The 13714-nt window shown below is 36.7% G+C and overlaps 1 protein-coding gene across 3 annotated transcripts in view; it reads left to right on the top strand.

Moving 5' to 3' along the window:
• The window catches only part of BTG3 (BTG anti-proliferation factor 3), a 20700-nt gene extending 11889 nt beyond the window's left edge, over nucleotides 1–8811 (top strand). For all 3 annotated transcript variants that reach the window (XM_023509724.1, XM_023509725.1, XM_012801572.2), the window contains exons 4-5: nucleotides 2749–2956; nucleotides 8117–8811. In XM_023509724.1, the coding sequence (XP_023365492.1) occupies nucleotides 2749–2956; nucleotides 8117–8356 (448 nt within the window). In that variant the 3' untranslated portion in view covers nucleotides 8357–8811. The remainder of the gene's footprint in view (nucleotides 1–2748; nucleotides 2957–8116) is intronic.
• Nucleotides 8812–13714: the final 4903 nt, after the last annotated feature.

Raw genomic sequence — 13714 nt, forward strand, 5'->3', positions numbered from 1 at the left:
TTTTTTTTTCTGATTAAAAAGCACCAAATTCTGATTTGTTTGAAAATAACTAAATTAGCCTTAATGTTTCAATAAATTACATCGCTAAAAAAGGAAAGTTTTAAAGTTGTCTATCTCTTATTCTTCTAAGGCAGCGGTTCTCAACCTGTGGGTGGAGACCCCTTTTTAACAGTGGAAATACATTGTGGCATTAGGAAGGTTGAGAACTACTTGTTTTAAGGCATTGAGTACACATTCTGATGTTAATAATATAGTCAAGCAGCCTCTGTTACCATGAAGAGAAAGCCCTCATACCAAAATACTACAAAGGGAAAATACAGAACCTAATTGGATGTCAGATTTCAGTTGATAAAGCCCACCCTTCAGTCATTAGATGTGGCAGCCCTTGACTTAAGTTTCTGTTTATACAAAGGCAGGGATTTTTCTCAAATTTCCTATTCTTCTGATATGCTTGAATTTTTACTTGATTAATGAGCAAAACTGAAGAGTAGCCCAAGTCCAGTCCATTGTTAATATTACTGACAATTAACATATGAATTAACTTTTAATTGTGTTGAAATTTGTTGAGTCTTCCACCCCCGAAGAGGACATACTGGTAAATTTCCATTGCTAAAACCTTATGCTAAGTCAACTTGAAAGTACACAAATTCAGGATTGTGAAACTCAGAAGTTGAAGATTAACCAGTATCTGGCCACTTTCTAGGGCTTGCTCATCCAGCAAGTAGAAAACCAAGGCTTGGGGAAATTAAGTGATTTGCCTCTGCTTGCAGAGCTAGTTAGTGACAAAGGTAGTTAATGACAGAGCCAGAATGGGAAGCCCGTCTAATACTCTTTACAGTATCCTCTGTCAACTCTTTATATGAAGTAAACTTTAAAAAAGTAGAAAAGGGAGTTACGTACCATAGTAAGGCAGTATGTATAGCTTCATTCATCCTATGGGAATGGAAGACAGGACAACTTTATGAAGAAATGGAACTAATCTATGAGGCTAATTTCCACATGAATTTTTAAGGGCTTTATACATAGCAGTTAAGCCTTTTACCTTACTAATCTTGATTCAGAAATAATTTGAGACGAGTTATCTTGTAATAAAATGAGTTGACAGCAGTTAACCCTATTGAATCAAAAGCTTGACATTTTCGCTTGAAATTATTTGTTATCTTTTTTGAAGCTTAGAATTATTTTAATTTTGTTTCCAACTTTAATTACATGTTGTATAATAACTGCTTAACAATTAATTTCCTTTGCCCTAACACTTCCTATAATAACTTCAATAGTTACTCAATAGTTTTTACACTGTGGATCTATTTAAGTAGATTTGTGGGTTTCTTCTTTGTCCTCTGAATAAAAACTCTTGGTTTTACTTTTATTGCTCATTATGCTACTTTCTCTCATTGCAGATTTTTTTTCTTTTTTTTTTATTTTTTACCAACTAGATATCTAGGTTACATATTTTGACAATTACTTTCTTTAAATCAAGCCTTCAAAAATGTTTTGAAAGGACAAAAAGTTTTGCTCGCTTTACATTAAATTATGGTGAGAAATTTGAGGACTGTATGAGGAAAACAATATAATCTAAGCAAAACCTCTTTATATTCTTTAGCACTAATCTTTTTCTTTAACCTCACTAATTGCCTTTGTTCTCCTTTTTGTGAATGTGGATATAAGAAACACAGGCCCCCCTTTTTTATCTAATCAGGGTAAAAGTCTCATAGGAGATTTCTAGTTGATTTGTGATTTGAATTACCAGGAAATATTATATTTAAAAATACATTAGAAAAAAATTAAAAATAGGCTGAGCATGGTGGCTCATACCTATAATTCCGACACTTTGGGAGACTGAGATAGGATTGCTTGCGACTAGCACGGGCTACATTTGTTTTTTTGTCTCTACAAAAAAAAAAAACAAAAATAAATAAATAAATAAAGGCATGTGGTGAATGCCTGTAGTTCTAGCTACTTGGGAGACGGAGGTGCCAGGATTACTTGAGCTTACGTATTTAGCCTTGGCTGAGCTATGATGGTACCACTGCACTTCAGCCTGGGTGACAGAGCAAGACCTTATCTCTTAAAAAATAAGTGTGTGTGTGTGCACGCGCATATGTATGTATGCATAGATATTAGAAATAAATTAGAAAAATTTTATTGTACAACTGGTTTTATTGGCACATAAAAATTCAATCAAAACAATGATTTCTTGATATTTTAAATAATTTTTTTAGGACTGAGTAGAAAAGAAAGTTGGAAAAAACTATGGAGTTACTTTCATGTGTATTTAAATAGATGAAAAGTTAAAAATTGTGCAGCAAGGCATGGTGGCCCATGCCTGTAATTCTAGTACTCTGGGAGGCTGAGGTGGGTGGATTGCTTGAGCTCACGAGTTCAAGACCACTAGCCTGAGCAAAAAAAAAAAAAAGTGAGACCCCTCTCTCTACTAAAAGGAAAAAACCTAGAAAAACTGAGGCAAGAGGATCACTTGAGTTGAAGTTGGAGGTGGCTGTGAGCTATGACACCATAGCATTCTACCCAGGGAGCTTGAATCTCTGTCTCAAAAAAAAAAAATTAATTAAGAATTGTGTCTAGCTTCCTGGTATGGAGCTGGGTTGAAATGCTACATTTGTATGGTCTGTTCTGGGATGGTTCATTTTATGCCTTGGACCCATAGCATGTCCAGCCCTGTTTAACTGTTTTTATGGACATTTTTTGATTTGCTAATTAAGAACTCAAAGATTTGATTTTTATCCTTAGGTATGGAGAGAAAAACAATGCATTCATTGTTGCCAGCTTTGAAAATGAGGATGAGAACAAAGATGAGATCTCCAAGAAAGTTACCAGGGCCCTTGATAAAGTTACCTCTGATTATCATTCAGGATCTTCTTCCTCAGATGAAGAAACAAGTAAGGAAGTGGAAGTGAAACCCAATTCGGTGACTGCAACACCAAGCCCAGTGTACCAGGTAACCACAAAACTGCTCCGTATTAAAGGGCATGAGCCGCAGAGCTTGCCAGGGTTATTCTAGGTATCCCTGTTCCTGTTGTCCAGAGTTTCTGATTTGAGGTTCTGGATTACAGTTCTTGCCTTTCCCACATTAAGGGAAAGCTGCTGCTTTGAGATGTAAATAAGCATCCTGAGTCATTTTATCAAAGATTGCCTTTACCACACAATAATTAGGATATTTTATATTTATTTCAAAAAAGTGTGGCCAAAAAATAGGAAAGTTACAATGATAAAACATTCCTGATATTTTAAAATTCCTTATTTTATTAAAAAATCTAAGTTCTTTTTAATACCCGTTAGTATTTCCATTTTGTATCTTTGGGATTGACCTTATTTTTCTTTCCATGATTAAAGAGAAACGTCACTAAATTATATTCTGATTAGTTTTTTACTCAGGGTACAGTGTCTCCCTTTTTGGTTTCATAGTTGAAGAGAGTGAAAAGGCTAATGTGCATGCATTTATATATTCATTCGCTTATTTATATCTACATACCAAAGAACATTTAATACCCTTTTAAAAATCCTTAACACCATTCCTCAACAGAGGTATTTTAAAGTCTGAACAATTTATTTTTTATTTATGTATTTATTTTTTTTGAGACAGAGCCTCAAGCTATCCCCCTGAGTAGATTGCTGTGGCATCACAACTCACAGCAACCTCCAACTCCTGGGCTCAAGCGAGTCTCCTGCCTCTGCCTCCCAAGTAGCTGGAACCACAGGCGCCTGCCACAACGCCTGGCTATTTTTTTGGTTGCAGCCATCATTTTTGTTTGGCGGGCCTGGGCTAGATTTGAACCCGCCACCTTAGGTGTATGTGGCCGGCGCCTTAGCCACTTGAGCCACAGGTGCTGAGCCAGTCTAAACAATTTAAAGAGATCTTTTGACTTGAGCCTTATTCTGTACATATAATTATTTCTAATTTTTTAAGTCACTTATTTTTATTTGCCATCTATTTTTATTAATTTCACTTAATTACATGTAATGAAATGTTGGGTTTATGGAAGAATTAGATAAATGGAAATTTATCTTTAGATAAATGGCACCTAATGAATAAGAAGCAAATTATTGGACTTTTGAGTTTGAGAAACAAAACTTTTTAAATTCAGCATATATTTATGTTAGGAATGTTAATTTCAGTGTAATGATCTTTGACCTTTTTAGTTCACTTACTCTTAGACTTGAAGGAAAGGTTACTTACGAAAATTATATTTTAGGGATATATATTTATATATTATAACATGCAACATGCCCCTGCTTTGTAAAACTTGAGATAATATAGCAGAATAATAGTGAGAAGCCCTTTTCCCAACCACCAGTCTTAATCCTCTTCTATAGAGGCATTTATCATCTCGTTTAGGGAGATGGGATGTTGTATCCTTCTAGAGAGATTCTCTATATAATACAAGCAAACGAAATAATTTGTATTTCAGGATCATTTGTAAAACATTTGATGTAAATATTTGCCACATTTTTTCTCTGTGGTGTTATATATACTGCAAATTACCTTTAATGACTTTCCTGGAATTTATTTAAATGTATGGCAGTTTTACTTTAGAATTTTATTTGTTACTTAACTATACAAGAACATAAGTCTCCAATTAAATTGATGGCTGCTAATTTTTAATAAGTAAATTGACCTTTAAATTTTAGGTTTTCTTTTAATGTTAATTGCCCTTATTTTCTCCCATGTGGAAAGACTGTTGGGATAACAGAAAAGCTTGCAAATTAGCGTTACTCTTACGTGCTTTTTAAAAAAAGAAACATTTCCCCTTGACAACTATATTCATTAACAAAACAGTTCTTAACAGAGAAGCATTGCTATTACAAGTCCTTGTGTAGAAAGTAGTACAAGTGGTATACTTCGGGCCAGGCGTGGTGGCTCACACCTATAATCCTAGCACTCCAGGAGGCCGAAGTGGGTGAATTGCCTTAGCTCACAAGTTCGAGACCAGCCTAAACAAGAGTGAGACCTCCGTCTCTAAAAAAAAAATAGCTGGTGTTGGTGGCGGTCACCTGTAGTCCCAGCTACTCAGGAGTCTGAGGCAAGAGGATCGCTTGAGCCTAAGAGTTGGAGGTTGCTGTTAGCCGTGATGCCAGGGCACTCTACCTAGAGCAATACACTGAGACTCTGTCTTTAAAAAAAAAATGAAAATACTACCCCCAGACAGCTTTCATAAGTTAAGTAAAGATGAGGTCGGGCAGGTGTATTGCCTGAGCTAGAGTGAGATCAGACCCTGTCTCTGAAAATAGCCAGGCATTGTTGCCAGTACTCAGGATGCTGACGTAAGAGGATCTCTTGAGCCCAAGAGTTTGAGGTTACTGTGAGCTATGAAGCCACAGTATGAAGGTGATAAAATGAGACCATGACTCAAAAAGAAAGAAGTAGAACCAGTTTTCCTCAAATTGATCTTTAGATCCAACTTTTATCAACTAATCTCGAAAGGCTTTTCTAGAAAGTGAGAAATTGATACAAAAATTTTAAAGAGGGGTGCCTGTGGCTCAGTGGGTAGGGTGCCAGCCACCTATAGCAAGGGTGGTAAGTTCAAACTCAGCCCTGGCCAAAGTGCAACAAAAAAATAGCCAGGCATTGTGGTGAGCTCCTGTAGTTCCAGCTACTGGGGAGGCTAAGGCAAGAGAATTGCCTAAGCCCAGGAGTTGGAGGTTGCTGTGAGCTATAATGCCACGGTATTCTACCGAGGGCAATAAAAGTGAGACTCTTGTCCCCCCCCCCAAATTTTTTTTTTAAAAGGAAGATGGCTGGGTACAGTGTGTGCTATAATCCCAACACTGAGAGGCCAAAGTAAGAGGATCACTTGAGACCAGGAATTTGAGACTATCCCAGGGAACATAGTAAACCCTCTTCTCTACAAATGGCTCACTCCTGTAATCCTAGCATTTTGGGAGGCCTACGTGAGAGGACTGCTTGCGACCAGCCTGGAAAATAGCACAATTCGCATCTCTACAAAATAAAAAACCAGCCACATGTAATGGTATGTAACTATAGTCCCAGGGAGCCTGAGCCAAGAGGATTGTGTGTGCACCCAAGAGTTTGAGCTATGGCAGTGAGCTATGATTGTACCACTATACTGGCTGGAACTCTTGCTCCAGAGATAGAGCAAGACCATATCTCTTTTTTTTTTTAAAAAAAAAGGAGATATACAAATTCATCAGTGGAGAGTCCAGCAATAGACCCACATTTGTATATACGTATATGTACAGTGGGGTTTTATTTTAACCTTATAGCCAGCAGAAAGGAAGAAAGGCTTGTATTTTCTCTCTTTTTTTTTTTAAAGATAGGTCTCACTCTGTTGTCCAGGCTGGAATACAGTACTATAATTGTGGCTTATTGTAGCCTTGAACTCCTGGCTCAAGCTGTCCGCCTGCTTCATTCTCCTGAGTAGGTGGGACTACAGGCATGGCTAATAATCTTTATGAAATTTTTTTGTAGAGACAGGGTCTTATTAAGTTGTAAGGTTTTTTCTGTGTTTTACAAAAGTGCCATAGTAGTTCAATGGGGAAAGTCTTCAAGAAATAGGCCAAAACAATTAGGTGGTCTTTAGAGGGAAAAAGAAAAATGAACCTTGATACCATACATTAAAAAATTGATTTCAGATGGATCATAGACCTAAACATAAAAGCTAAATCTGACACTTTCGAAGAAAACAGGGAGATACAACCTTTATTGTCTTAAGATAGGTAAAGATTTCCCCCCCCCATTGATAAATTGGACTTCATCAAAATTAAAAATCTTTCTACTCAAAGAAATCATTAAGAAAATGAATATACAAACTATAGTAGTGACCACCTCCTTAAGTTGACTGAATTTTCAGACTGGACCTGTATACCGGTACAGAAGGCCTATTTCCTTATGTTGACCACTTTGTTTCAATCCCTTGGTTGGTCAACTTGCAGAGGCTACTGTACTTTTAAAGTCATTCCTATAAATTGGTGGTAAAAAACAAATGACTCAATTAAAAATAGTGGGCAAAAGATGTGAATAAATACTGTGCAAAAAAGTTATGTGGGAGCGGTGCCTGTGCCAGCCCCATATACTGAGGGTGGCAGGTTTTAACCCAGCCCTGGCCAAACTACAGCAAAAAAATATCCAGGCATTGTGGTTGGTGCCTGTGGTCCCAGCTACTTGGGACGCTGAGACAAGAGAATCACCTAAGCCCAGGAGTTGGAGGTTGCTGTGAGCTGTGATCCCACTGCACTCTACCTAGGGCAATAAAGTGAGACTCTGTCTCTTTAAAAAAAAAAAAAAGTTATGTGAATGGCCATTCAACAAATGAAAAGGTGATCAACTTCATTTCTCATTAGAGAAATGAAAATTAAAACGACAGGACACACTAATTCTTCCAGAATCTCTAAAGCCTGACAGAAAATATTGGCAAGGATGTGAAGCAGGTAGATTTATAAACTGTTGGTGGGCATGTAAAATGGTACAACTGCTTTGGAAAACTGGTGCTTACAAAGTTAAATATGCATTTACCTTATTACTCTTCAATTCCACTACTGAGTATTTACCAAAAGAAATATAAATATATGTCTACAAAGGCTTATACTAGAATTTACTATGCTGTTATTCATTGTAGTTACATATTGTACATCTTTTTTTTTAATTTTAAGAGATAGAGTCTTGCTGTGTTGCCCAGGCTAGAGTGCAGTGACATAATCATAGCTCACTACAACCTCAAAACTCTTGTCCTGAGCTCACGTGATTCTCCTGGCTTAGCCTCCAAAGTAGCTGAGACTATAGGCATTAGCAGCCATGCCTGGCCCCCTTCTGAATTTTCTATCATATGAGTGTAATACACTATACAGAATATAAATAATTCTTGCAAAACTATACTTAGAAGGGCAAATTAGAGATCAGAGAAATCTGAAACTCATAGAGTGCTGTATTTGAGGTTATCATTTCTTCATGCATTCAGAAAACATCATTCACCTTTGTTTTTCACATATTTGGACCATAGGAATGGCACTTAAACCTCCTCTTAGAGTTGGGGGTGAGTGATTTTTTTTTTTAATGTCTTTAATCTAGAAGATTACCTAGTCTTGTCGTAACGAGACTAATTTTTCCTTTGAGTTAATGCTTAATGTTTTCTCTTCCCTACAGATTTCGGAACTGATATTCCCACCTCTTCAAGTGTGGCATCCGTTGCCCAGAAAAAAGCCAGGAATGTACCGAGGGAATGGCCATCAGAACCACTACCCTCCTCCTGTTCCGTTTGGTTATCCAAATCCGGGAAGGAAGCATAAACCATACCGTCCAATTCCAGTGACATGGGTACCTCCTCCTGGAATGCATTGTGACCGGAACCACTGGATTAATCCTCACATGTTAGCACCTCACTAGCTTCTTTTGATTTTGTGGGTGTCATGTTGAGAGAAAGGTAGAATAAACCTTACCACACATTGAAAGTTAAAAGTTCATACTAATAGCGAAGTTAGATGGACCAAACCATCAAACTTATTTTTATAGAAGTTACTGAGAATAATCTTTCTTAAAAATATATATGCACTTTAGATATATTGATATAGTTTGGGAAATTTTATTAAAGTTAGTCAAGTGCCTGAGTTTTTAATATTGGACTTGAGTATTTATATATTGTGCATAAACTCTTGAATACGAGAACACTGTAGGAGTGGATGATCTGTTGTAGCACCTTTGAGCATTTACTTTATGGAGCATTTACTTTATGGAGTGTAAGTAAGTTATTTATATACAAGGAGATCTATTTTATGTCATTGTTTAGAAAAATTGCGTGAAATCATGTAGTTGCAAATAAAAAGTAGTTTGAGGCATGACAATGTGTATTTCTATTCTGTGCCTAAAAAGGAGAAAGACCTGAGGTCATTTCTTGTCAGTGTATTTAAATATTTCACAAAAATATTAAACAAAGGCCAGGCACAGTGGCTCACACCTGTAATCCTACCACTCTGGGAAGCTGAGGCAGGTGGATTGCTTGAGCTCAGGAGTTTGAGGCTGAGCAAGAGCGAGACCCTGTCTATAAAAATAGCTGGGCATTGTGGTCAGAGCCTGTACTCCAGCTACTTGGGAGGCTGAGGCAGAAGGATTGCTTGAGCCCAGGAGTTTGGGGTTGTGAGCTACTATGCCACAGCACTCAACTAAAGGCAAGGGCAACAAAAAGAAAAATTAAACAAAATATGAGAATTTCAAAATTACCTTTTAAAAAAATCAGCTTTTTATTAACCATACTTTCCCAAACACCACATACCAAAATATGCATGGTAAAATGTTAAAAATTTACTAGTGCTAGCTAATCAAAAATATAATACAATAACCTTTAATTATCAAAGTCACTATCCATAGGATTTTTTTCTTTTTTCTTTTTACTAAATCATAGCTGTGTACATTAAAGGAATCATGGGGTGCAGTGTGCTAGTTTTATATACAATTTGAAATATTTTCATCAAACTGGTTAATACAGCCTTCATGGCATTTTCTTAGATATTGTGTTAAGACATTTATATTCTACATTTAGAAAGTTTCACATGTACCCTTGTAAGAGGCACCATAGGCGTGGTCCCACAAATCACCTTCCACTCATCCTCCCCCCTCTTCTCCCTCTCCTCTTTCCCAATATTTTTGGGCTATAATTGGGCTACAGCTTTCATATGAAAGCTATAATAAATTAGTTTCATTGTAGGGCTGAGTACATTGGATACTTTTGCCATTCTTGAGATACTTTGCTAAGAAGAATGTGTTCCAGCTCCATCCATGTAAACATGTAACAGGTAAAGTCTCCATCTTTAAAGCTTCATAATAGTCCATGGTGTACATATACCACAATTTATTGATCCATTCATGGGTCACTGGGCACTTGGGCTTCTTCCAGGACTTTGCAATTATGAATTGGGCTGCAATAAACATTCTGGTATAAATATCTTTGTTAACAATGTGATTTTTGGTCTTCTGGATATATACCTAGTAGAGGAATTGTAGGATCAAATGCCAGGTCTATTTTTAGATCTCTAAGTGTTCTCCAAACATCTTTCCAATAGGAATGTCTTAGTTTGCATTCCTACCAGCAGTGTAGAAGTGTTGCCTTTTGTCCACATCCACGCCAGCATCTCTGGTTTGGGGATTTTGTGATACGGGCTAATCTTACTGGAGTTAGATAATATCTCAAAATAGTTTTGATTTGCATTTCTCTGATGATTAAGGATGATGAGCATTTTTTCACCATGCGCCTGTCTTCTTCAGAGAAGTATCTCTTCAAGTCCCTTGCCCACCCTGAGATGGGATCACTTGTTCTTTTCTTGCTAATATGTTTGAGTTCTCTGTGGATTCTGGTCATTAAACCTTTGTTGGATACAAAACCTGCAAATATCTTCTCCCATTCTGAGGGCTGTCTTGCTTTACTTACTGTGTTCTTTGCTGTGCAGAAGAAGCTTTTTAGTTTATTTTTGATGTTGCTTCAATTGCCCAGGGAGTCCTCCTTATAAAATATTCACCTAGGCAGATTTCTTCAAGTGTTTTCCCTAAACTTCCTTCTAGTATTTTTATAGTTTCATGTCTTAAGTTTAAATCTTTAATCCAGTGAGAGTCTTATCTTAGTTAATGGTGAGAGGTGTGGGTCCAATTTCAGTCTTCTACAGGTTACTAGCCAGTTCACCCAGCACCATTTGTTAAATAGGGAATCTTCCCCACTCAGTGGTTTTAATTGGCTTGTCAAAGATCAGATAACGGTAAGTAGCTAGGTTCATCTCTTGGTTCTCTTTTCTGTTCCATACATCTACCTCTCTGTTTTTGTGCTAGTACCATGCTGTTTTGATCATTATGGATTTATAGTGTAATCTGAGGTCTGGTAGCGTAATTCCTCCTGGTTTATTTTTATTTCTGAGTGATGTCTTGGCTATTCAGGGTCCTTTCTGATTCCATATGAAACAAAGTATTATTTTTTCAAGATCTTTAAAATATGACAGTGAAGCTTTAATAGGGATTGTATTAAAATTATATATTGCTTTGGGTAGTATGAACATTTTAACAATGTTGATTCTTCCCAGCCATGAGCATGGTATGTTTTTCCATTTGTTAACATTTTCAGCTATTTCTTTTCTTAGAGTTTCATAGTTCTCCTTATAAAGATCTTTCACATTCTTTGTTAGGTAAACTCCCAAATATTTCATCTTTGGCACTATTGTGAATGGAATAGAGTTCTTGACTGTTTTTTTAACTTGACTGTTGTTGGTGTATATGAAGGCTACCGATTTGTGTTGATTTTGTAACCTGAAACGCTGCTGTATTCCTTGATGACTTCTAAGAGTTTTGTAGTGGAATCCCTGATGTTTTCCAGGTATACAATCATATCATCTGCAAAGAGTTAAAGTTTAATCTCTTCAGTCTGATCCTATATAGATATCCTTGATTGCCTTTTCTTCCCTAATTGTAATGGCTAAAACTTTCATTACAATGTTAAAGAGCAGTGGAGACAATGGGCAACCTTGCCTTGTTCCTGATCTGAGTGGAAATGGTTTCACTTTAACTCCATTCAACATGATATTGGCTGTAGGTTTGCTGTAGATGGCCTATATCAGTTTAAGAAATGTCCCTTCTATACCAATTTTCTGAAGTGTTCTGATCAAAAGCTTTTTCTGCATTAATTGAGAAAATCATATGGTCTTTGTTTATGTGCTGAATTACATTTATACATTTACATATATTGAACCAGCCTTGAGACCCTGGGATAAAACCCACTTGGTTGTGGTGTATAGTTTGTTTGATGTGTTGCTGGATTCTGTTTGTTAGAATCTTTTTGAATATTTTCGCATCAGTATTCATTAGCGATATTGATTTATAATTTTCTTGTTGGGTTTTTTTCCTGGTTTGGGTATCAAGGTGATATTTGCTTCATAGAATGTGTTGGGTAGTATTCCTATATTTTGGAAAATGTTGAGTAATATAGGTACTAGTTTTTCTTTAAAGGTTTGGTAGAATTCTGATGTGAAGCCATCTGGTTTTGGGCTTTTCTTTTTAGGGAGATTTTGTATTGTTGATGCTATTTCAGAACTTGATATAGGCCTGTTCAACATTTCCACTTCATGCTGGCTAAGTCTTGGAAGGTGATGTGCTTCCATGTGTTGGTCAATTTCCTTTAGATGTTCATATTTCTGAGAATAAAGTTTTTTGTAATATTCATTAAGGATTTTTTTTTTTTGAGACAGAGCCTCAAGCTGTCCCCCTGGGTAGAGTGCCTTGGCATTACAGCTCACAGCAATCTCCAACTCCTGGGCTCAAGCGAGTCTCCTGCCTCCGCCTCCCAAGTAGCTGGGACCACAGGTGCCTGCCACAACGCCCGGCTATTTTTTTGGTTGCAGCCATCATTGTTTTGGCGGGTCCGGGCTGGGGATTCGAACCTGCCACCTTAGGTGTACGTGGCTGGTGCCTTAGCCAGTTGAGCTATAGGCGCCGAGCCCATTAAGGATTTTTTTAATTTCTGAGGGGTCTGTTGTTATTTTGTCTTTACCATTTCTGATTGATGAAATTAGAGATTTTACTTTTTCCTGGTTAGGTTGGCCAAAGGTTCATCTAATTTATTGACCTTTTCAAAAAGCCAACTTTTTGATTTATTGATCTGTTGTATAATCCTTTTGTTTTCAGTTTCATTTAATTCTGCTCTAATTTTGGTTATTTCTTTTCTTCCGCTGGCTGTGGGGTTGTAATGTTTTTCCTTTTCCAGTTGCTTGAGATGTCCCATTAAGTTGTTAACTTCCTCTCTTTCTGTTCTCTTGAGGAAGGCTTGCAGTGCTATAAATTTATCTTTTAGGATTGCCTTTGCAGTATCCCAGGGGTTCTGATAATTCATGTCTGCATTATCGTTTTGTTCCAAAAATTTGGTAATTTCCTTCTTAATCTTGTTGATGATCCAGCTATCATTCAGCATAAGGTTATTTAGCTTCCATGTTTTTGTATGAGTATCTAGATTCCTGTTGTTACTGAGTTCACCTTTTATTCCATGATGTTCCGAGAAGATGCAAGGAATAATTTGTATTCTTTTAAGTCTGCTAAGTTTAGAATTGTGACCTAAGATGTGATTGATTTTGGAGTATGTTCCGTGGGCTGATGAGAAAAATGTGTATTCAATTTGTTAGGATTAAATGTTCTGTAGATGTCTATTAAATCCAAATGTTGGATGGTTAAGTTTAAATATAAAATTCCTTTGGTTAGCTTCTTATTGGAGGATATATCCAACGCTGCCAAAGGAGTGTTAAAATCTCCAACTACGATGGAGCTGGAAGAAATCAAGTTGCTCATGCCTGTTAGAGTGTCTTTTATAAATTGAGGTGCATTCTGATTGTGTGCATAAATATTAATAATTAAAGTCTCATCATGTTGAGTATTACCCTTAACAAATATGAAGTGACCATCCTTATCCTTGCTTAACTTTTGTTGGTTTTCAAGCATATTGTATCTGTGAATAAAATTGCAACACCTGCTTTTTTCTGCTTTCCGTTTGCCTGGAATATAGATGACCATCTCTTCACCCTGAGTCTATATTTATCTTTTAAGGTAAGATGAGATTCTTGTATGCAGCAGATATCTGTCCTGAGTTTTTGTATCCAGTCAGCCAACCTGTGCCTCTTTAGAGGACAATTTAAGCCATTCACATTAATTGAGAATATTGATAAGCTTGGTGAAATTTTGGGTATCGAATTTTTCAAAAGGACATTTTTAATCCTTTCGCCACTA

Source organism: Otolemur garnettii, unplaced genomic scaffold (assembly GCF_000181295.1).
Source record: "Otolemur garnettii isolate 467f Iridium unplaced genomic scaffold, OtoGar3 scaffold00009, whole genome shotgun sequence".
NCBI lineage: Eukaryota > Metazoa > Chordata > Mammalia > Primates > Galagidae > Otolemur > Otolemur garnettii.